Source organism: Eleginops maclovinus, chromosome 17 (assembly GCF_036324505.1).
Source record: "Eleginops maclovinus isolate JMC-PN-2008 ecotype Puerto Natales chromosome 17, JC_Emac_rtc_rv5, whole genome shotgun sequence".
NCBI classification, from domain to species: Eukaryota; Metazoa; Chordata; class Actinopteri; order Perciformes; family Eleginopidae; genus Eleginops; species Eleginops maclovinus.
The window spans coordinates 7,500,159-7,525,646 of NC_086365.1; the positions used below are offsets into that span (position 1 = coordinate 7,500,159).

Here is a 25,488-nt window from a genome sequence, read left to right on the forward strand (position 1 = left end):
CGTCACTCTGCGGCAGATAATCACATTTGAGTTTGACAAGTCCTTTCCTCGCTATAAATGTGATGCACCTCACCTTCATGGTCAGTGCCACACTTATTTAGCATATGAATTTCACAAAAATGGGGAATAATACATTTATATTTAGAAATGATCAGAATTAGAATTCATTTATTCGTCCCACTGAGGGGAAATGTACTTTGTAACAGCAAAGTATAGATAGGGACGAAAAAAATATAAAACACTGTAAGATAAAAGATGCACATAGTATTTCAAATAATTATTATTCAAATGTACAGAAGTACACATTCCAGTAGATAAGTAAGTAGCAGCAGTATTTATAAAAAATAAATAAGTGTATCATCAGTTTATATTCATTATAAGTATCAATACTACCCATAATAACCCCTGTGTGAGTGTTAGTTTTTACCCAGTTAAAAAATATACATGGAGTATTTATTTTAGATTCAACTTTACATACGGAATACTTATTTTTACATCCTTTTGCCATGTCCAACAAGTGGCCTCTGTTGGAGTAAACACTGATGTGTTAGGGGACTCACTGTAACTCTCTCCACCAGCAGAGGACGACATTTGCCCAGCAGCCTCCCACCCATCCGCCCCCCCCCCCCCCCCTGCCCTTTCCTCCGATCCTCTCTGTCCCCAGCAACAGCCCCTCCCATCAATGCCATAACCTCTCCTAATCCCCCCCACCCGTCGTTGCCCTGGAGACGGCTCAGACGAGCAGGTGATGCTTTGACGGGGAGCAGATGGTTCCCTGTGGAGGTAAGCATGGCTGAACAATGCTTCCATATTCATCATAAAGTCTCGCTTACTCTCTGTGTCTCCCTCCTTCAACTGCGAGTACACACATAACTTCAAAGTTGAATGAAATATGCTACACACACACACACACACACACACACACACACACACAAACACACAGATATTTGCTCAGTCGTGCTGTTTGAAGCAGACGACATTCTGATGGGTCTGTCAATACAGCGGAGTGCATACGCAGCGAGGTGATAATGTTGTGACAGGTTATTCTACAGGATGAATAGACGCTCCTGCATTCATACAGTTCCTCGCAGGGACATGATGTTATTTTGTATGTAGGACTCCCCACTCTCAAAATATCAATCCCTTAAGATTTACCACTTCTTTTAAGTGTTTAAATAACATATTTAAACTTCTAAAACTATTAATAAAAAGCTTGATCAAGGACTATACTCCAAATGATTAACAATGAAATCCTATGTATTTATATATAGGATGATATATAAATAAATTGGATCTACTAGTTTGATTCATGTTAATCCAATGCAAGATAGGGTTGAATTGACACTTGTAAGAGTGGCTTATGAAGTCACAACTTGTGGAAAATGTTGAACTGATGGGTCCGTCAATGCAGCAGAGTGCAGACAGAGCAAGGTGATAATGTTTTGACAGGTTATTTGACAGGACTTGTGATGAATAGAAGCCTGTGCATTCAGAAGAAGCTAGTTTACGGTACCTCCGAGGCTATACAAGTAAAGTAAAGACGAACAATGGGGGTGCGTTGCCTCGGCCTCGTGTTCTGCAGGTGTTTTCGGGCTTTTTGCCGCAGTAACTCACTCCTCTAAAGAAGCTCCTTTTTCAGCCCCTGTCTCCCCTGGAGATAAAGTACAGACACCCCACTCTCCCTGTCTCTTTCTCTCAGCTAACTCCTGAATAATCCAGCAACAATACAGGGCTCTGAGGCAGTGTGCAGCGATTCGCCGGAGGCCTGACTTGTTTTGGGGTGCAGCGGGGGCGGCATTATGGAGATCAGCTAATGCATGTAAAACACTGCATCCATTTTATCTTATTGGAACAAGTGGTTAAGAAAAAGTAGGCACAATAGAGGTTTTGGAGCGCTACGCTTAACCCACCACACCTGGAGCACACAACAGGGGGTGAGAGTGGCTGCCCCCCCCTCCCCCTACTGCCTCACCCATCATCACCAGCACCACAGCACCTATCAATACAAGCTGTAAGGAGTTGGTTGGGCTTCAGGAGGGGGGGGGGTGCCTGTATTCAGGGCCTGACTATGATAAAGACGCACAGTGAGGAGCCATTCAAGAGCCCTGTGCCCATAATGGAGTCACTAATAGGTGCCTATTCAGCAGGGAAAGTGTTCTGGAGGAGAAAAAAAGTTTTAGGGAAGCAACAATCACTTTGTGCTGCTGCCTTGTGTATGTAAAATGTATGCAGCGCTCCACCCCTCCACCCCTTTCCAACTCTTTCTGCTGTCTTTATTTCTTTCTTTAAAGAGCGTCAGCAGTGAATAGACGACATGCATAGTTTGGAGTCTTCCTTTCATCCTTACTTGAAAATAAATTCAATGGTCTGTTCTCGAGTGAGTCCAGTCCAGTGGCAGGAGTACACTCACACACTCTTTTTCCCCATCTCCATAAAACTGTTTGCCACATTCACAGGTGGCCAACTTTTATTTATACTATCTTTGTTACTCTGTCAGTATTAAAAATGCACATTTAATTACTGATGGGTTTTATAGTAAGCAGATGTGAAAAAAATGCTCAACAGTTCATGAGGAAGCCTTTATATTTTGTTAAAATCTCAGAGAGAGGTAGACATTTGAGTTACATTGTCATCATGCACTGTACATGGAGGTTAAAAAAAAACTAACTTTAAGTATACTCAGTATATACTTCAAGTTTCCACTTTATAATATTAAGTTGAACCTATTTAAACTTAACAATATTGCTTTCAACTAACCCAATAACGTTATGTGAAAGCTGTTGATATAATACATTTAATTAGTGTCCAGGTTTGATTTTTTTCAGTGCATCAGAATTATGTTAATATTTAAAGCAGTATTTGAGTCTGAAATTAAAAAAGCAAATAGTATGTTAGCCATATAGAAGAACACATTTAAAGATCCTACTTTAAAAATGTAAGAAGTAAAAGTTTGAATGACTGCATGTTACAAAAGTTTTTCAGCATGATCAAACCCTCAGTCTCCAAATATCAATCCCTGAAGATTTTCATATTATTTAGATGTCTGAAAAACACATTTTAACTTCTAAACCTTTTGATCAACAAGCTTGACCAAGGACTTTACTAAAACTGTACTCATTTCAAACTCTTGGGTATTCATCAATATTATGACATTAGTATGGATCAGATAGGGTTCGATTGACCCATATAAGTGTGGCTTAAGAGAAAATAACTTACAGCTTGTGCAGAATTTGAACACGTTTATGTTGAAACTTGTTTGTCATGTTTAAATTTGAGAGTAAGTTATAACATAGATTAGGACAATTTGAATGAAGAGCGTTTTGGAATACAATTGTGTTTTGAAATGACACCTCTGGCTGCTGTTCAAGCCCGATTGGTGCCCTCAATTTTCTTGCTAGCATCTATATTTGCTGCAGACCCCCCAACCTCTCCCTTTGATTGGTCCCAAGGCACCATGGGAGCAGGCCTTGTTGGTGAGCTGACTAATCTTGAAATGCTGAAACCATATTGAAAAGAGGGAGAATGAACTGAGAAAATACTGGGACCATATTGTGCTGCGTGTCAAAGGGCTTAGCTGACAGATTGATGGGATGAGGAAATAACGGAGCAAACCAGGGGGCAGCAGGAGGGAGTCGAGGGAGGGGAGGGAGCTCAGCATGGCATAGTAAGCAGGGTTTGGAGTCGAAGCAGGATCCCCGCAGGCCTGCCGGGCAGAGCTGAGGCAGGTCAGCGCTCTTTGATTCTGGGTCCTGCTGCCGACAAAGGGCAGCACGCAGTGGGCTGGGCAGCTTTCCTTAGAACAGCATGAAAGCCCATGTAATTGTATTTTTATGTGTTTGGTGAGAGACTTTGTCAGCTATTGGGTGCTGATATATGTGTTTATTTGTATGTGCAAGTGAGCTGTTTTGACTATTACTTAGTCTAATCAAGATAAAAGATTGAATGTGACACTTATTAGATAACAGGTATTCAGTAAGCATGTGCCATGTGTACACCAGTGTTACTTCCACCCGCAGCCAGATGTTTTATAGTGGTCTATAGAATGGGACTAAAAAAAGACGATTTTTAAGTCTCAATGAGTGAAGAGATTACAGTTCTGGTATTTTAATTTCTTTGTTTTAGTTTTTTCTGGCCCGCATTTGTACCGTTTTGTACCAGTCTCAGCATTCTATTACTGTGCTTTGCTGTATCTGTCCAGCACCACGTTACAGGCATACAAAATGAGCCACAAGCTGATGAATAAAGTCTAAATATTGAGCATTTAGCAGCTAAATAGACAGATAAATCCTTCAGGAGGAGGTTTCAAAGGATAACAAAGGACAATAAACAGTATTTAATTTAATTTTACTGTACAATATTACATTGTACATTCTGTTCTTGTATATCTTATTCTATTTACATGTATGTAGACTCCTGCATTTACTTGGTCACTTAAAATATTCTCTGCATTATTTACCTTATTTTATTTTTCTGACATGTACATAGGTTGAGAGTTATTTCACATCTAAAGTTCACCCTTAAGAGCTTTTGAAATGTTTTTCTGACCAGTTACAGCTTGAATAGAGATGAAACACAACAGTAAATCAGGTATCAAGTGAAGCAGTTGTATTTCTCAGTTATACATGGCCTTTGCTTTAAATTGGTTTTAAATTTCCCAAATTGGGATCAATAAAGTACTTCTATCTAAAATACATATACATCAAAGTTGATGTGAATGTACTAGTGTTCTATTATTTAGTCAAATAATAAATTAGCAATTAAAATAACAATAAAACATACCACAAGTTAGATCAAATCAAATCCAAAACAGTTTAGATTTAAAATCAAGAAGAACAGAAAGTATTCAATATATGAGAAAACCAGTTTGCATTATTAAGATTATAATAAAGCATATCGTAAAGATACACTAGCTTGCACTGAAACAGGAATTACGCTGTTCTTCATAATAAAAAAAACGTTCACATCTATGCCACAAAACTCTTCCATTTCCAACCAAACATCCCCTCACACAATGCATTTTTTGGCAGTGTCTTAGCAACTGATATTGTGGCATCTAGATTACCCGAAAAGCACTGCAGAGCCCCTGTAGGGTCAAACAGAGGGAGACTTTGGAGAGAGTGTGCTTTAGGAAGGAAGATATAAAGGAGAGTTTGATCTTAGCGGGTCTCAAGAAGCTTTAGTACATGTCATAAGTCACGCTAGGATTTTCTTGTTTGTTCTTTTTATTCCCTTGTCAGTTTTAGAGAAAGCATATTCTTCTTTTTCTTTTTAGGCCCTATTCTGTAAAGGAGACATGTCTTTAAAAACTACAAAGAAGTTAAAATATTCGTTTTTGCAGCTTTAGTTGGACATGGGGTGTAGTAAAGGGGTACATGCTTGCTTCTCCACTCCAAGTGTTTGGTCTGGTCACCATGGGAAACACAGGCTACTCCCCACTTGTCCACAGCCCTTGTTAATATCACACCAAGAGCGTATTTACTCAGTTTTTCCTGCACTACAAATCTTAAGATGAAGAACCTCCAAGTCACTCAGATAATGAGCTTTGATTGGAGATAGAGAGCTGTTGAGAACGTGCACACACACAGGAGCACACACACACACTCCGCTGAGCTCTGATTTGTGGAATTGATAGGGTCCATTGTTTCCACAGAGCCCGCCACTATATGCCCTGTAATGTAATTAAGGCCAGGAGATTTATGCCGCTGTATAGCAGCCCAGAACCTGATCCATGTTGTGTCTGGAGTTGGCCTGAAAAGCCCTCTCTCTGTCCAGCTGCCCCTGGTTTCTGCTCTGTTCTCTATCACTGTACGGGGCAACAGTGCTGTTCACTTCTTAATCGAAAGCTTTGTTTATTGTAGGACTGGTTTTTCTGCTGCATATAGAAGGAACACAGTGTTTAAGTTTATTAGAACTGTGCAAATTTGCAATTTCAGAGGGGATCTTTGTCTTGTGTGCTTTTTTCTCTTTACCAGGAAACGACATGCATGATAGAGTTGTACTAGTTCAGCAGGGTTGTAATTATTAACAGCTATAAGCTATCTAAATAGAGCACATTCTTCGAGTCTCCCACCAAGGGGTGTTGCTCAGTTCCTTGATCAGTCCGCTACAAAGCGTCAAGGTATATTACTGAACTTTTCTCTTAGCACAATGGCAGTGTTTTCCTATTACTTCAGGACTTCTATTGTGTTTTTAATGAGAAAATTAGTAAAATGAAAGACTAGAGGTCATTGGACATGTCTGCTATCGGGAGAAGAGGAGCTCCGGAGCCTTATTGGGGAAACACACCATCCACAAATCAGGATTTCAAGCGACCCAAGAGGCTCCTGGCTCGGCTCATGCATCCTGTCAGCACCTGGCTGCCTGACGGTCCCCTCGCTGCACACCACACTCACAGGGTGAGTCCATCTATGCCCACCCAGCTCTTCTAAATCCACAGCTGAGTGGCCTGCTGCCGCCACCGCCCTCAACTCCAATATCCCAAATGAAAGACACGTCAAATGCTGCTGAATGTGCCCCATGTGGAGAACATGTGAGAGAAGATCCGTAAGACCCGGAGCATCTGTCCACCTCTCTGACACTAATGAATGTTAAGTAGGTTAGCTGCTGGTGTGCCACTGTCCCACAGGTCATTGTGGCTGGTGGTGGCAGCGGGGCTGTGCTTTTGTCAGGGTGCGCCAACCCCCTGTGAGACATCTAAAATGGCTGGACCGCTTACCCCTGCATACAATTCCAGCACCAATAGTTGCCATATTGATCCTCCTTGCTTGCAGATTAAAGAATAAAAGGAGCTCTGTCCTGCCAGCGGGGGTCTCCACTGTCTCCCAGAGCTCATTTCAGGGTCAAAGAGTCCTTGCAGCCCCCTGACCCGAACCCCAACGTGAACACACAGGACAGAAACCTTTCCGGGGATGAAGCCCATTAAACAGGATTGGTCGGATGCTCACATTCACGGCTCATTATAGCTGACCCCGGGCTTTCTCTCTCTCAATCTGGGTGCTCTCCTCTTCTGTCCCTGCCTCTAACCTGGCCCAAGGCCTGCTGAGGTGGTCACACTCGCCTTTTGTAGGCCATTGATAGCTCGGCCGTTTGCCTTATTGTCTTCTGAACTGGATCTGCTCATCAGTTGTGTAGCGCTGCATTGTCGAGTTCCTGTGGTGTGCTTTTAAAGTTTTTGTCTAGCCTTTAGTAACTGTATAGCTCTTTTGTCTCACAGATAGTTGGGTTATCAACAAATCCGGCAGCTGATTTATTTGTTGTGATTTCAAGCGCTGCAGCCATTATTTCAGTGGCTGAGTTGAATTGAATGCATTTATTATAAGAGTAGGAGCAGAGATGTTTGAGTTATCAGAGTTGGTAGTCTGTAAAAGTGGAAGGTATTCAGAGCGCTTGGCAGTCTTGAGTTATGAGGATGTAAAAGAGTAACTAATCAACCCAGTAGGAATTAACTTGCTAGCTCATGCTTTTAATGATGATCTATATATTTATATCAAATGAGAGGATGTGAAATTGCATACTAAAAGTGGATCTTTGGCTGGGAAACAAACCGACTTAACAATTTTGTTTCGCTTTCACTGCTATCATAATGTGGTTGTACACTGTGTGCACAGTTAGCCATAAGTTGGTAGACACTATAAACAGCCTAAAGAGACAGAAATTACATTTAAAATCAACATGTGGACAGAAAAACGATGACACTGCACCCAAAGAAAAACAACCAATCAGTTGAGTTGAGGAGTCTCCAAGGCAGCATCAGATTTTAAATCCTTAAACTAAGCATCGCTGAACAAAAATGAATCCAAATTCTGTTACTTTATTGCACGTCCCTCCACTCAAATATTGTCAAAAACACATTTTAATAAATTGGTTAGCTGCAAAGTAAAACAAATTGCTTATGTCAGTTGGCGGTGAATGGATAGGCTGAACTGTTTTCAAAATAGTGGCCGGGTACCAACTTTTCTCATAGTCACAGCAAAGTTTCAGCAAATATGACAGAAAGTGATTTTGATAAAAGTTTCCAGCTGAATTTCAAGTCTCTCGAAGGGGAAGCCCTTTAATGCATCACAGTGTTACACATGAAATGCCAACCCTGTTATGGCGCCTTGTTTGTTTTTGCCTACGTTTATGTTACATGTGTTAGTGTGTCTTTGGTGCTGGCCTCAACAGGATGCAGCATGGATCTGCGGCCCTCTGTTTAATGCCTGCTCCTGTAATTAAACGTTGATTAAATGCCTATTAATGTGCCCTGACTCCCAGACAGGGTGTAATCAGGTAAAACAGAATTAATAAAACATCCAGTGTAGTGCTCAGCAGAGAAGGAAGGGCTCCCATGAGAAAGACAGACAGATGGCGACAGGAATCGCCAGAGAGAGGAGAAAGCAGAGTGGGAGAGGGGATAAAGCAAAGACCAGTCACCACTTTGGTGATTAGCTCTAAATTGGTAATTTGATCTAGCCCGCTCCACCTACTCATTATTGATAAGACCGACCATATTTGACCATATTTCCCCCTGCTGGCTCAGCCCGGCACCACATCCCTTCCTGTCAGTCCCACGCTGCTCTGTGCTCAATGGATCTGACAGGAAGTACCTTGAGGTGGAGTTTTCGTGGGGAAAAAAAAGAGAAATGCACGTCATGGACACATCCCATCTGCTAGGAATCTCCCTAAGCTCATTATCTTAATTGAACAAGGAAAAGAGGAGCAGCAATCACTTTAGACAAACCATATATGGGATTATGTGCTGTATTGGCGATGATGGGTCAAACGATGACATCAAAGGCAGAGGAGACCATTGAGTAATGCATTTTCATTGCAGCTGACAAAACATTACCTCTGCTTTGGATGTTACTTAGATTTATTCTTTATTGTCATTAAAATTACTTAACTAATCATATTATAGTTTTAAACATTAAGATCCATTCAGTAACGTTGATGGAACTTAGGCGATAGAGTGGAAAAGCTCAATTAAGTAGTATGTCATTGTTATTTCTGAAGTTACAGGTTGCTGTACAATAAAATAATTTAAAATAAGAATAAAACTGCGAGAAAAATGTTTCCCTCTATTGAAAACATTTGGCTCCAGGCTGCACTCTGTTTGGTCTGGCCTTAAATAGTGAAAATGTCATACTTTTAATATACATAAACACTTTAAAAAATGTGTTACGGATTATTTTATTTCTTTACAAAGTAATTTACATTTATTTCCTTATTTTTGCTCACTTTGCTTTGCTGTATTTATGTTTCAGTTCACATGGGCAACCCCACCCCAAGCCCCTTCATCCTTTACTGTCTCAAAATGTACTTGATTTTACATTCAGCATATAATTAGTTCCAACAAGGTCATTGAGCAGCAAGCACCCGTGATTTGCTGGGAAATTGGCTGCTTTTCATTATTCTGCTTCAATTAAGGGGGGAGGGCTTGCGAAGTATTTCTGGCATAATGTGCGTAATCACATGTGATGGGCTTTGTTAAATACAACAGGTACGGTCTAAATGAAGCGGAGAGACAAAGGTGAAGAGATGGCCAGACCCGACGCTGCCCTCTAGCCTATCACCAGGCCGCTGAAAGGCTTTTGAGAGTCTGGCACAAGCTGGCAGAGAGCTCCACACCAGCGCACTCCAAAGGAAAGAGAAACCCACACATGTATACACACATCAAGCTCCATTGTCCTCCCACCCTGCCAGTCCCTCTTGCACCCTGTCACCCACTCTGGTCTGGGGTTACAGCCCATGAAAGAAGGGTGAGTCCTGGGAGGATCTGCTCTCCTGCTCCCTGCAGTGGCTCGACTCTGGTGCTGACTCGGGGCTTCTGGGAGCTGCAGAGAGAGATGGATGAGCCACTCTGCTGACTGCTGAGCATCGGCTTGTGATGTGTCTCCAGTGATTGATGAGTTAACACATTGCCCCTTGCTCCACGGGTCAATCTGACGCACCCTCCCCATTAAACCACCATACTGTCCCAAGGCAGCTACATGGTGAAAAGAAGGGAAATAAATGAGGAGCAGGCGTTTTTGTTAACTGAGCAGATGTTGGAGAGCAGACTCCGTCATCCAGACTTCTGCTGCTCAAACCACTGGAAGAGTTCCACAGCAGCTCAATAAGCAAGACAGATGGGTTATTAATGCACTGATGGGGGTTTAAATGTCTCTGAAGAGACTCTCACTGTGTGGCTTTGCATTTGTTTTGCCAGGCTTCAGGCATTGTTCTCAGCCTTGGGGCCCACAGAGCAGGAGATTGAGCTACTCAACGCAGTGCATTTCTGAACTCTTTAATAGATCAATCTCAATCTGACCAATCTGCTTTTTATTTCTTAAATAAATGTGTACCCTTCTTACTGTAATTTCAGTTTTTTTATTTTTATTATTAATTTGTGTTAATGTTGTCATTTTCTTGCAGAGCCCCAAATACGTGTCTTTTGTCAGCAAGGCCATCTTGTGGGATAGAGGACTCTGCCACTACACTGTGAGTGCCAAAAAACGATTTGAAGTTCATAATAAGAAGAACTTTTTATGTTCTTTTTATGAAATGGTCTTGCCTTTTTTCTAAGGCTAAATCATATGCCTATTCATATCCACCAACTTATTATAAAACATGTTTATCATGAATATCACGCTTTGTTGTGCTGTTGTGCTGTTGTGCTGTTGCGAGACAAAACCCTTCATTTGCATAGACAACATTTGTGAGCACAAACACTTTCCCAACAAGCTTGAAGTCCTGCTGCTGGAAATCAGATAGGGAAAACAAAGCAAGTTTAGCAATGGTGGAGGGATAAAAAGAAAACAGTACAATATAACAGAGGTTACCTCTGATTACCTGGACAGTGCCCTGCATAAACGTTCTGAGATCTTTTCAGGCAACAACTTAAATGTAAAGGGTTAAATCCATAATCCTCATGCCAAAATAACACAGAACAAATAACCCTTTCGTAAGTTGGTATGCTGTAGTGTACATCTCACTGATATAGTGAACAGAATAATGATACTATTTCGTTCGGTTTTATTTTACAAGTCAGAAGCCAAAGTGAAATTGTTTTTGAACTGTTTTTTTAAAGTTGAAAAAAGTCCAAAAAATCCTCACATTTAATGAGTTGAATCCAGAAACATTTCAGGAGAGGTTCCAAAATAAAACTCAATCCTAATATTCTTTCACTGCCTTCACTCTAACAAGCTAAAAGAAACACACACACACACACCCACACACCCACACACCCACACCCACACACACACACACACACACACACACACACACACACACACACACACACACACACACACACACACACACACACACACACACACACACACACACACACAAACACACACTGTTCTTCTTTCTCTCCTCTAACACTCAAATGTCCCCACCTCTCCCCTTCACTGAAAAGACTCTGGGAGTGGATGTGCCACAATTAACAGTGGGGTTGCCATGGGGACAGCAGAGTTGTGTGGGCTGGCTTCCTGTCTTGGCCTCTGGTTAAACAAACAAGTAAAGTCGCTAGACAAAGACGCTGGCTGGTCCTTCCAGCCTCATTTACATCCTCAACTGCCTTCAGCACTTCTACATTCAGCAAGTTCATCGGGCCTGGCATCTCCCTCTGCCATCTTCCATCCCTGCCACCCCTGGTATATCTAATAAATCAGGGGAGCATTGTGATGGTGAAACTGCTCCCGTCATACCGCAACACACCCTTTACAGCAAGCGGCTCCCTGTCCAAATAGACACACAGCCGACGAGAGGCTGTTGACCCAGCAGCCTGCGTTATATAGGCGTCAAAGCTCCTGTACTGTCGCCCGGGACACGAGCTGCAATGGGATGGTGCAGGTCAGAATGCACAGGGGCCCAAACAACACACAGAGCTGCAACCTAACACTTAATATATGACCCCAGGAGTTCAACTAAGGTTACAATAATGTTTTTGTTGAAATTGAGTGAAGCCTCATCTGAAAATCCTTAACAATAAACGTTGTAGCATTTATCAGACTTGTTAACACGTGTTTCTCATGATAAACGTGGTGGTTTAAAAGAGGATGAAACTTGGTGTTACAGAACCAGAGATTTTGGCTTTTCACAGCCACTAAAGAGGTGATTTTCAGTGTCAAAAACACTGGCCTGATTTTTGTTCAGCATGAGGCAAGAAACAACCCATCCAAACCCGATCCATTAAAGTGGATCCTAAACACCGGACGGATAAGGAAATTAGTTTTCAGTTTTGTAGACCTTGTGGGATATGGAATTAGGCCTTAGTGGCGGTCTGACCTCCCTGATTGGCTTTACAGTTGTTTTCATGCATTGTTTTTTTTTTTCTTTTAAAGTCCAGGCGCCTACATTACTCAGAAACCCGCAAAAACAATGCCCGACATTTTGGTCAAAAATCGAGTGTGTTATTCTAATATTAGCTAATGTAGTCTGGATCTGCTAGCCTCAGTCATAGGTTGAAGTTCTCTTAATCTATGCCTCCAGATAAAAAAAGGAAAGTAATAATATTGATGGATTGACAGTTGAATAGCTTCCTAAAGATCCACAACATGCTTATGTAATGTTACATGTGCTGCAGTACTCCCCAACATCTGTAAACAGACTTTGATGTAAAGTAAAGTATTTCAATATTTCTTACACCCCTGAAGGAAATGCTCGAGTCATGTCATCCTGTGCTGTGTTGTTTCAGAATGTGGGGGGCTTCAGGGGAAAAGTCGCTGGGCCCTCTGGGGCTGCGTGGGCCTGTGAAGGGGGGTCATTGTCTCACCATCGAAAGTAGAAAGTTGCTCTGAATGCTAAGCTGTATCTGAGCCTGGCTTCTGACACGAGCTGATAATCAGATTTGCTCCCCTGAATCCGCTGGACTCCACAATGCACCTCAGTGTCGTCGGCCCCTTCTCCCCTGCTCGCCTCTCGCCGGCCCCCTCGCCAGCATCCCGACCCCTCAGCCACCCTCCCTCCTCCCCCGCGGCAAAGCTAATTACACCCCGCAGAAACACAAATCTCCATGATTTAAAAAGTCACTCTTTTTCAGGGGTTTAACCTTGTTAGGGCCTAAGCCTGGCTTTCTTGTGCATCAGCTCTGTGAAGAATTCTCTGTTCCGGCAGACACTGGGACATAGACACACTTCTGTCTCTGCCTGTCAGAGGGTTCAGTCCGAGGCAGTGTAATTAACTCTGTGTGTGCGTGTGCATGTGTGTTATGTATATGTGTGTGTGTTCAGAGGTGAGGGGGGTTGAAGGAGCACACGCAATTCTGTCCTCTGTTTGCCATCTGGGACTCTGACTAACTAATAGACTTCCTACATTCATGGAGGCTTCTTGTACATCTCAATCAGGGAGCTGTTGACCACAAACAGGCCCGTAATGACATTAGGCAGTTCTGGCTGTGTGAGGACAGCGTGTGGGTTGCCTGACGCCAGGAGGTCAGCCTGCTTCCTGGGGGTCTGCAGGGGCCCCAAGGAGCCCACATGAGTGTGATGGGTGTGTGCAGGCACTACACCATTACCTACTGTCTGCGATGGAAAGGCCTTCCGCAATGCCATGCAGGGTTAGGGTTATTATTAATAATTGCTTTCCCTTACTTTTGGATTACCTCAAATGTATTGCAATTGTAATACTGCTCATTTTAAAAAATAATCACAAATGATCTGATAAGATATTTTTTCTTCAACTGAAAGGGAATACAGTTGCTTTTTTTTCTGTACCCTAATTCTGTAATCCTGTTACATGTGTTATGTTACCCTCGATGCCTGGTGCCATGTCTCGGTAAAAAGTAGTATATAGTATAGTATGACATTCTAATTTTGAGTTCCTGTAAATATTAGTGAGGCAACAAAAAATATACAACACTCAACAGTTAATGTTTTCCAGAGCATATTGTCTTTGGGATAGGCACTCCTTTCTGCTTCAATACACACACTTTTTTCTTTCTCTACATCTTATAATTGTACATTGATACAGTTAAGTTTACCTGACCATTCAAAGAAGCACACATTTAAAGAGGGATATGATTGAATGTAACATCCCTACACTGAAGTATTATTCTGGTTCATTATGACTGGGATATTTTTCCTTTTAGTTTAGTTTTTCTATCTATCACGAGCAAAATCGCTATTTCAGACAAAAAGACAGATGAAGTGACAGCAGCAAAAAATGTGACTGGTTGTAAACAAAACAACAGTTTAATAGACAAGACCTTTTATTTAGGTGTAAAACAAAAATGTGAGCGCACCACACAAATCAATATTACATCATGATTGTATTGTTTCTATGGTTTTGTTTCTCTCTGTAAGTTTGGCAAAGCTAAAGGGATTTTATAATCAGTATTTTTTATACAAATTCCAAACACAGTTATAGTGCATTATTGCTTGAATGCAATTAGTATTTTATGAATGAACAATTATTATTTTGAGTAATCGGTGAACTTATGTGTGGATCTTGCACGGAAACGTATCAATGTGACTGTACGTGATGAGAGACTAACAGCTTTGTCCTGTGCGATAGTGTTTGTGTGTGGATGCATCAAAAGAGCTTTTGCGTAGGTTGTAATGAGACACACACGTCAAGCACTCGTGCCCGGACCTGTTCTGCAGAAGGTCGTGAGTTTGATGACACCAGGCGAGTCTATGCTCACAAAGCCCTCCTCAGCCTTTTGACGGGCCTGAGTGACAGCTAATAAGAAGGCCGTAGGGGAGGAAGAGGATGGAGGAGGAGGAAGGGCCCCCATCAGAGGCTCATGTCGGCCTGTTTCTACCTCACTTCTCCCTCTTTACATCACAAGAATGCAAATCTTTAAAGCCTCCAGATCTGAGAAAGGGACTCAGTGGAGATGGTGCAGGGATTTAAAAGTTGATCCTCCCTGTGTGAGTCACAGACAGTGACCCCACCTTCCTCCCTTTATTTCTCCCCTTCTCCTCTCCCTCTTTTTCTCCCTCCTCTGGTCCTTCATTGTATTCAGACAGATGTGTGCATGTTCCGTTTGTTTATATAGTGTGTTAAAAGGGTGAGGAGCTGAACTTTGTGTTGGATGAAGCCTAAATCCAAGGCAAATAAAGTGTGTGTCTATGGGCCATTTATTACAGCTGTTTGCTCTCTAAAAGCTATAGAGGGACTGAATGCTGTACGCTCGACTCATTTTCACTGGCTGGCGTGCTGCCGGCAGCCGTCCTTCCCTCCACATTTCCAATATTGACCCTCCTGTATGCTTTTATCTCCCCTGTCCCGACAGTGTACAGTGTTTTATCACCCTTCAGATAATCTTCATCCTCGTTTTTTTAACGAAGGAGGAGGGTTGTGAGAGGAGTAAACTGGAGGTACTGTGTGTGTTGAGGAAAGGGATGTGTGTGATCTGTTTTCACAACACAAGGGGGCAGTAAATGCACCATGCATCATTTGAAATCTCCACTAACAGCAGTAGGGTTTCTCCATCAGGCTTTCATGGGACCCAGATGTGTCTCAGAGGGCCTTTTAGTTTGTATATTTATTGAAATCTAAATTATTTTTTTATTTTTTTTGGATCAGAATAAATGTCAATCGCCACAGTCTTTTAATAGGTTAAACAAGAGAATAACAAGAATTTAAAGCTGGTACAATCAAAATGTCAAGATCATTCAATTTGAAAAAATATTAAAGTTTAATTTAAAAGCTTTAATATTTTGCCCAATATGAGTCAATTAGTCAAAAGTGTGTTCTCTCAAGTAAATTAGAGGAAAATATAATGTTGATGAGGATAATCTTTATTTTTTAAAGATTTATAAAACAAATGTATATTTCAGATATTACAGTGATATTTTACTTTGAGCTATTTACTTACCTTTTTTACTTAAACCTTATAGTTTTTTTAATAATAAAAAAAAGAATCAATATTTATTAGTTAAATTATTCGTCAATAATTAGTTATGAGCCTATATTGACTACTTTTAAATTTTATTCTCGTTGTCTTCTCCAGGCCCATGATCGTCCAAATCATCGTCCCTTAATGTGTCCTCGGTTCCTGTCTCACATCAAAGCTCTTCCCGAGGACCGAGGACCTCCTTGTTTCCTGAGCTCCAAGTCCAGACCAGCGCCTCCATCCCAGGGGAGGAGGCTGAAAACACACACTCTCATCACTGCCCCGCGGGCACAAGCGCTGGATGGTGAGGCTTATCAACAAACACCTGGTGCTTTCACACCATCACAGCCACAACAGGAGGAGGGCTCTACCTCTTTTGACTCCACAGCACTGCTCATTAACAAGTTTTCTCGCCTTTTCTTCCTCTCCTGGAGCAGTGGAGGTAGAGGCCACCAGGCTCGTCGTTAGCTCTTAATCTCTCTATGTGGTTGTGTTTGGTTAAGTGCAAATTTCCTCTCTGGCGAGGAAGTGCCCACAGCGCCGCCCTCCTGGTGCTCTGCTGCTGGGAGTGAAAAGCCCGGGGCCGGGGAGACCTGCCGCTCCTTTCAGAGCCTGGCCTCTGATGTGAAGGCATTTCTTCCCGGCACACACCTCAGCCCACAGCAGGGCCCTGCTTTCACCATGCTGGGGTGTGTGTATGAGTGTGTGTATGGAGGAGGGGAGCATTTCTCAATACCGGGGTCTAATACTAATTATTCTGCCATATGGTGGTCGGCTCACGCACAATCGCCCTTAACCCGGCTCCCTGAAGAAACATGCTGCGCCCTACGCCTTGGCTTTGCACTCTGACACATGTCATTCACATGCACGTCGGTGTGTGTGTGTGTGTGTGTGTGTGTGTGTGTGTGTGTGTGTGTGTGTGTGTGTGTGTGTGTGTGTAACAGATGGGAATGGCAGGGCATTGTAAGAGGAGGCAGTGCAGAAATTTGCTCTCCAATGTGTTCTTTTTATCCCCCTGTGCTGACTCCTCTTGGCGGCAGACCCCCAGGAAACAAGAGCAGATTGTCTGACACCCTCCAACCCCCCATCACACATACACACACACACCCTCTCAGTGGTCAACAAAAAAATAGGAGGGAAGAGAAAGGAAGGGGTGTGCAAAGGGGGAAGAATGGAGGAGGCGATGGGGAAATGGGCGGCGCTAGTTGGAGTTGATGTTTGTGGAAGAAAATCTTAGAGGGATGAAAGGAGAGGTACAGAAGAAGAAAGAGGAGTGGGAGAAAGGGAGATAATTATTTTTTTAAGAACAGAGAAGGATGTGGAAGCGCTTTAGAAATTAGTTCTCTCTTTAGCACTCAAGATGATTAATCAAGTCATTGTTTAGGTCACTAATCCAAAAAAACAAGTATTATATATACAAACGTTGATTTTTAAGACATTCAGTTATACTTCATTACATTCCTCAAACACTTGTTCCCAAACAAAGTGTTTTAGGACACCTGTAACCGACATGATATTCTGCACACAAACTCCCCTGCCCTCAGGTCTGATTGCGGTTGTAGATATGGAGTTCAGAAACAGGCAGCTGCTCCAGTGGGGCGATTTCTCGCTGTCTTTGTTAGCAGGCAGACGCTCCCAGCTGGAAACAAACATTTACTCCAGCACTGAGCAAAGCAGGAACGAGAGTGTCACAAGCAGACTTTAAAAAAATGACCCACACCATGTTGAAAAACAATCTTTGTGAGAAGAGGCATGCTTTTATAAAGCTCTGGGTCCAACACCAAAACCTTAATCAAAGTTTAAAAAAAAAGCTTTTTGAAGAGGTTATTTTCCAGTGAAGGTAGGAAAACCTTTATTGGAATAGCCAAGGAATATATACACAGAAAAACATGTTGTTTCATATTCTGGGATAAGCAACCAGTATTTTAAGTCAATTTTAGAGAGGCCCTCTATACTAAACATCTGTTTTCCTCTTCCTTAAAGGTAACTTCCATCTTCATGCAGACAGAAATCATGTGCAGATTAGAGGAAGGCCCTCCTCTGTCATTGTTCCCTTTCTTCCACTGCCTTCTACTCCACCATCATCCACCACAAATCCAACACCTCCCCTCCAAATCAACCTTCACCCTGACTTTGAGAGACAACAAAGCAGGCCCAACTCTGTGCCAGCATCTCCCTCCTACCCTCATCTTTCTCAGGACGAACAAAATGAACTTCAGAAGGAGGAGAGCGCACCACAACCTGCTGTGGTGGAGTCAGACTGGAAGCTTGGGCTTGCTGGACCTGACCTTTCTCCGCCTCCAGCTTCCACGATTTCACATGGCTCCCTCTCAGATTTCAGTCGTCCACCGTCCAGTCTGTTCAGCCGCAGCACCAACCTCGCCAGTGGCAGGAGCAGCGTCCTGTCTGGTAAATCTCCTATCTGTGGAAATTGTTTTAGCATTAGTAGTTAGGAAACAGAGAAAAACAGAATTATGTGTTAATAATACACTTTATTATTTACAGATCACAAAACCATAAAACAATAAAACATGAACAGTGAAACCATTAAAATTACCCAAAATTAAAAGCCACAAAAAATGTCATTAACTTTTTTAAATTTCAAGGGTGTTTTCTCTCATTAAAAGAAGCTGATAGAGACAAAACACTTTCAGCATCTTCAATTTTTTGGTTCATTTTGCATCTGGTATTTCACATGGGTTTCAGGACTGACTCAGTTAACCAGGAGTCTATTTCTCAAAATAACATTTATTATTTCTTGTACCATTTTGCATCTTACAGCCTCTAGCAGGCTAGTTCTCAGATACAGTTTGAAGTTTGTTTTGATGAGTGACATGTTTCTAAATGATCTGGACAGGAAATTATCTCATGTTGCAAACAGAGCAGAACACAGGATGATGAAAATAAAGTGAAACTGGATCCAGAACTGATAATCAGTACTGATGAATTAGTTTTTCAAATGATTCTTGAATTAGTTACTTCACTAATGCTTTGTTGATTGATTTTCCTTTGTGGTTTTGCAGCAGATTTCAGAGACTCAGACCCAGACGGCGTCTTTTCTTCTTCACCACTCCAGCCTCTTCCAGAAATAAAGACACCTTTGGCTTCTCCCCCTCCAGCCGGATCCAAACATTGCCATTCACCCACAAATGCTACAACCACCCCTCCACTCTATAAACCTCTGTTTGGTCAAACCACACCCCGAACACCTCGCCCAAAGTCAGGTGACCGTCCTCAGTCAGATAAACCTCTGAGCAGGCGTGAAAGTGCAAAAGCAGAGAATCTTCACCGAGATGCGTCTATAGATCCTGGTCTCCACCCATCCTTAGACTCTGATCATGGCCTCGTCTCCTTAACTTTCCCCTCTGCTACTTGGTCTTCATGCCCGAGTCCACAGATGAACACTCCCTGCTCACGGTCAGGACCAAAGCTGACCCCCTCCCCATCTCTGCTGGAGTCTAATCGCTGGCCTGTCCTGCCTCCTATCTCCCCCGTCAGAGGTGAGAAATGAGCTCTGCCACATATGGCTCTTTCACAGCCTCCTCCCTGCCAGGCGCTACGCTCCTGCCCATGTTCTTAGGGGCCTGATTATACTGAACATGGCTGGACATCCACCCGTAGACAAAGAGGCTGGGCCAGACACAGAGAATTCAAAGCCTGCTTCCATAGTGAGGCGTTATGATGCTCCTGCCCCCATCAACACGTTGTGAAAGCATTGCTGTCAGCCTGTTTTCCCACCTCCTCCTACCCCATAATAAATAACACAGAAAGCCTTTATTTTTTTTTCTAAATCAGCAATAGAAAGGAGGCCTTTTGATGAAAAGCTGGTACCGTTTGATTCCCTGTTCAAAGGCATGAGGCCCCAACAATAGAAGTCGTGGTGCCTACCTCGTGTGCCGCGGCTACCCCGTGCCCTCACTATTCTTTGGGCTATGAGAGGGAGACGTGTAGCCGATGGTCATAAATCCACACTGACCAACGCTCGCTGACGGCAGAACACTGCAGAGGGACGCCACAATAGAATACCTCTGCAGCTTTCCTGCGGACACTAATTTACCGTTCCCAATAGGGATAAAGGACGGGGCCACTGACATCTGACTCCTCCTGGAACTTTATGAAAGACAGCAAACAATGTGGAAATTGTGTAGGGATTTTCTCTTTTCTATCAGAGATATGTACTGTTCTCTGTGTGGTGCTGTACTGCGGGAGGGCCCGTGCTTTATCGTAGCACGCTGTTCTCTTCACAGCACACACAGTGCGAGTGTCACTGCTTCATTTATTTCCCTGCAGATGGAGGCACCTCGACTTAATATGGCCTCAATGTAGCAGTGTGTCAAGCTCAAAGGAATCTGGTTAATCACAACTTGGGTCTATTTTCATGGTTTTGCCAATCATTTCTAATTGTTATGATGACTAAATTGGGCTGAGATCTCGGAACATAGCAACACAGCGAGACAGAGAAATGAAAGAGAAGGAAAAGGCAAAGTCTCTGTGGATACAGAAACCGGCAAACACTTCTAGTGGGACAGAAGTGATTATAGGGAGGGATTTTCCCTAGGGAGTCCTTGTGTTTTTTTCTTTAAATCACAATCAGAATACCTTCATTAGTCCCACACAGGAGACATTTAAAAAGTTACAGCAAAGAGCCAAAGACAGCTTAATATCACTCAAGAAAATCCTACTCATTGTACATTTAAGGCCCAAGTTCTTCTTAATCAAAAATATTTAAAGAAGTTTTCTAGAGGGATATTTGTGGTAAAATTGTATTTTCTTAGAAATCAAAGTCAACTTTATTGTCAATCTTTCAGTTTGTGTGTACAGCCAGAGAGATCGAAATACTTAGAAAATACAAATGTATATATATTTTTTAAAGAAAGAAGATATACATATATGTATTTAAACATACACACCTGTACAGCCACTTATATAAATAGTAAATGTAAACTAAATACTCCCTGGAAAATTAGAAAAAAGCAGTAGTTAAAGAAGTTTCTGCAGTAGCAAATAGGATAACATTTTAACCCTACGTTCAATACACACTGTATATGTCTGATGGGAGTCTCATAATCTCACTCAGCCCTTTTTGACCCCCGGCATGGTTTTTTCAGACCCCCTACAATGTACAGCATGACCCTGAGCTGACCTGTTTTGAGCAACATCTCCAGAGTGTAACTGTCCTTGACAATGAAGCGGGGCCCTGTCCTGGCCTGGCCTTTCCTCTCCACTCTGGTCCTTTTAGCCCCAATACAGAGAAGGCCTTGTTTGCCTCTAACTCTGTCATATCAAACGCCCTGACCCCCCCACCAGAACCTTTAACCCCCCGAAAAAACTCTCCCTGAGTCGGTTCAGCCTTCCTCATCTGCTGCGAATGACAGCTGAGTTGACGGCAGCAATATGCTTTGAAGTGTCAAGTCAAGTCCCGCCATTGTCTCCCTGAGTAGAGCACCGAGCCGCTCAAGTGCACAATAGTGCAGCGGTGTGTGTGTCGCTGTTCAGATACTTGACTGCGTGAGGGTGGCTCCATGTGTACATTTAAACTTGTCCATGTGGGCAGACACCAAGGAGCTGAGTTTGCCTTTTCCATTTAGAGCTTCTGTATAAATTATCCTTTTGTCCGAGCCTAGCTGTTGTGCATTTCTAAGTGAGAAAAGCCCAGACAAGCCTCTTTCAGGAGAAATACAAAACACACCACCCAGTGAAACAGTTTCTCCCACTAATCCTCTGATTTCTAAACCAGGCAGAGGGAAAACGTTTCTTGTTTTGATGGTTTAAAGGAGATAGGTAATCACTGATTAGCCCGACAGTTTTAGCATTCCTTCGAGTGGTAATTTGAGTTTAGGTAAAGAGTTTGTGTTTAGTGAAGGTGAGGTGAGGTCTGACTAAAGCACTGTGCTACTTACCTGGCCTGGGGGCCACACTCAGGGAGGTCCTGGGCTTGTGTGTCCACTTGTCAGAGTGTAAAACCTGGAAGGGACAGCTTTAACTAACACACACAACAACATGCAACCCAGATTTAAGATCTGATAGCTGCACCAGGAAACGTCCCGCTTTAGCTCTCTTCTTCTGTGGTATCCTTAACTAATTTCCATCAACTCTGTAAATAATCCAGTCTACATCCCTGAGATTTACTGAAATCATAACAATGGGATGCAGAGCAATTTGAAACATTATTTTTCAAAATATAGATTTGAGTGTCCTGCAAATAAATATTGAATTATTACAATCTTACTAATTAAATAAAAAAAGATATCTGACCTCACAGCATTTAAATCTATTTATCTTGCATAATGAAAAATAAGATATATCATTCATATAAGTATATAATATGTCTTCCTGAGTTTCCCCTGTTGCATTGTGCCAGTAAGTTCTCCCAGTACTTGTATTATTCATGCACCTCTTTGCTGTTTCCTATTATTTCCTAATGAAACAATCCACTCTGCCCACATGTGTCGTTAAAGCTGCATCTAATCCTCATCATTGTGTTTATCATCATGAGTCATTACTCCCACTCTGTGCAGGTCGCTGTGTCTCAGCAGCATCTCGCTACTCGGAGCTCAGCTGCAGTCAGTCTCATGCGTTCGATGAACTGGAGGCCATCGCCCCAGGGTCCCCTAACTGTCAGTCACTGGACCTGCCCTCAGACTCATCCTGTAGCCCCTCACCTAACACAGGTACACACACACACACACACACAAACACACACACACACACACACACACACACACACACACACACACACACACACATACAACACACATGATTTCGATTTAGCAATACTTCTGTTTATAACAAATTCCTGAGAAACAAATGACATCAGCCTCAGTGCTATTCTGTTGGTTGTGTCGTTTGGTCCTGATTAGCAAACGTTAGCGTGCGAACATGCTACGCTATGATGATTTTTATGGTAAACACTATACCTGCTAAACATTGCCATTGTTGTTGACAGCACAAAGCATGCTGACATTGTTGTTTAGCTCAAAGCACCTCACAAATTGCCAGCTCTGTAGAGTTTTAGTATTTTCCATTATTATATGATCTAAAAAAGACTTTTATTTTTTATTTTTTACCAAAACTCCAAACCTGAATAGTATTTCATTCACAATGATATAATACAGAGAATACTAGCAAATGTTGGGGATTGTTGCCATATCAATGACAATAATATACAAATTATACCTTTATTGAAACTGTTGATAAAGGTTGGCATTTTGTACGTTGATTAATTGACTGATTGTTTAGGTTCATAACGCGAAATCCCAACCTCTTCATTATGAGATTAACATTTTACAGGAAATCTACTATGTTGTTTAATTAAATCTATGATAAGACAAAACTATTTGTATAGTTAGAAAGTGATTTTATTTATTTCTCCTCTTTCAGTTTTGATTAAGGAAAGATAAATATAAGATATACTTTATTGATCCCGAATTGGGAAATGTTCTCGTTGCAGCAGCATGTAATTAGAAATGAAAAAGTATAAAACAATTATACAATATAAACATCTCAAAATAGAAAATAAAACCAAACTAAAAGAGTGAAAATATAAAAGTTGACCGTGAAGAAAAATATGTAAACTATATGACAAATAAAACACTATTGAAGGGCTAAATTACAGCTAACACAATACAAACGTTGGATATTATTTACGTTTAGTGTACAACCGTGTTATTAGTCTACATATTAAATACAATCAAAATGTACCGTGAGCAGTTATTAGTCCGGTGAACAAAACAGGAATTATAGAGCAGTGAGTTCTCGGCCAGCCAGAGGTGAGTTGTTGTACAGGGTTATGGTAGTAGGCAGGAATGTTTTCCTGTATCTGTCCTTGTGACAGCATTACTGGAGCAGTCTGTTAGAGAAGGATCTCCGCTGTCTGTCCAGCTGCTGGTGGAGAGGGATAATTCTGACAAAAAACAAAACATAATGTGACTGAGTGTCTGAGCTGCCAACAGGGTGATGTAATCAATGTTTTAAACGTTTTGCTGTTTGTTTGTTGCTCTTTCCATCTCTTTGTGGCTCTAAGTAAAGTCTCAATTAGACTCTGACTTCGGCCGTGTTACAGACGGGGACGGGCTTATCTGAGCGCTCACTGTGTCAGCTCTTTGTGTCGGCCCATGTTGCCCAACAAAAGCAGAGTAGATGCAATGTGTGTGTGCATGCCTCTGATAGATAGCATGTGTATGTGTGTCCTGGAGGTGCTTCAGTGAGCTGCAGAGAGAGACATTAGCCAATGAAGACTTCTTCCACCTCCCTCATAGCCCGCTAATCCCTGACAAGGTGTTTAACCTGCTTGCTTGACCCAAACCTCCGTCTGACCCCGAAAACCTTTGCCTCGAGGATGTGGAGGGATCAGGGCGACCGCTGCCGTAGCAACCACATAGCGATAACATCAATCCAAATGCTCTTCCCAATGGAAGCTAATGCCTTAGACTGATTGTTATCAGAGAATAATTTGCAATTCTATGGAACGAGGCTGATTTAAAGCTCCACTGAGCAGGATTTGCACTGAAAAATACAGATACGTTATAAGCCAGTCAGTCACAAACTGGCAGAACTGAGACCTGACTTGACTTTCTTTTCTGGATCTTTTTTCTCAAAGCTCTCTTGCAGTTTACTGATTCCGGTGCATAAACTCTGGGTATTGAACTCTGAAGATTTCAGACGTTTTCACATGCTGCATCTTCTCAACGTGTAAAGCATTTGAACTACAAGTGCGACCGTGCTCTTCTTCCTGTCTGACTCTGAGTGGGTGGTAACAGTGTGTCCAACACCTCAATCAGAAGATTACTTATTTGTTATCTGCCACTGTATTTACTAAGTGTCTTTCAATCTTGTGGCTTCTTCTGCCTAATGATGGTCTAATCACCGGCCTAACTGAAAGTGTGTGCCGCCACATTATGTTACATCCGCAGTTATCCCCGGGATTTCCTCTTAACAACTCCTTCATTTATCAGTTCCTCTTTCAACTGAGGGATCACCTTACCAAGCGTCAGCACTCCTTCAGATATGTGTGTGTGTGTGTGTGTGTGTGTGTGTGTGTGTGTGTGTGTGTGTGTGTGTGTGTGTGTGTGTGTGTGTGTGTGTGTGTGTGTGTGTGTGTGTGTGTGTGTGTGTGTGTGTGTGTGTGTGTGTGAGAGAGAGTAGACATGTTGCATACCAATGTTTAGGTCTGCAGGATTTCGAAAAAAATACAAATTGTGATTATTTTTGACTGATATTAAAATTATGATGGTGTTATTTTTTGAAGAAGATCTGTTCATGTCTTTATTACATCTGTAGATTACAATGTGTTGCCAGGGATATCTCTTCGGCTCCACAGTATTTCATCCAAAATGGTATTTTAACCAAGACATTAAAAAAATATTGTGTTTTCTGCATTTGAATATTGCATTATTACACTCTTTATATTCTAAACTAAACTACAATAGCTAGCAGATTGGACAGGTTGCATACCACAAACTGGAAACTTTCTTTATTGGGAGCTGTGTTTGTGTGTGTGTGTGTGTGTGTGTGTGTGTGTGTGTGTGTGTGTGTGTGTGTGTGTGTGTGTGTGTGTGTGTGTGTGTGTGTGTGTGTGTGTGTGTGTGTGTGTGTGTGTGTGTGTGTGTGTGTGTGTGTGTGTGTGTGTGTGTGTGTGTGTTGTGTGTGTGTCACGGGGTACCTGCAGCAGAGAGTGTTGAGTGAAA

The 25,488-nt window shown here is 42.2% G+C and overlaps 1 protein-coding gene across 1 annotated transcript in view; it reads left to right on the plus strand.

The window, feature by feature from the left end:
• Positions 1 to 20,897: 20,897 nt before the first annotated feature.
• Positions 20,898 to 25,488, plus strand: part of LOC134879515 (uncharacterized) — a 32,692-nt gene continuing 28,101 nt past the window's right edge. Inside the window, exons 1-2 of the mRNA XM_063906062.1 lie at positions 20,898 to 20,922; positions 22,321 to 22,473. Of these exons, the coding sequence (XP_063762132.1) occupies positions 20,898 to 20,922; positions 22,321 to 22,473 (178 nt within the window). The remainder of the gene's footprint in view (positions 20,923 to 22,320; positions 22,474 to 25,488) is intronic.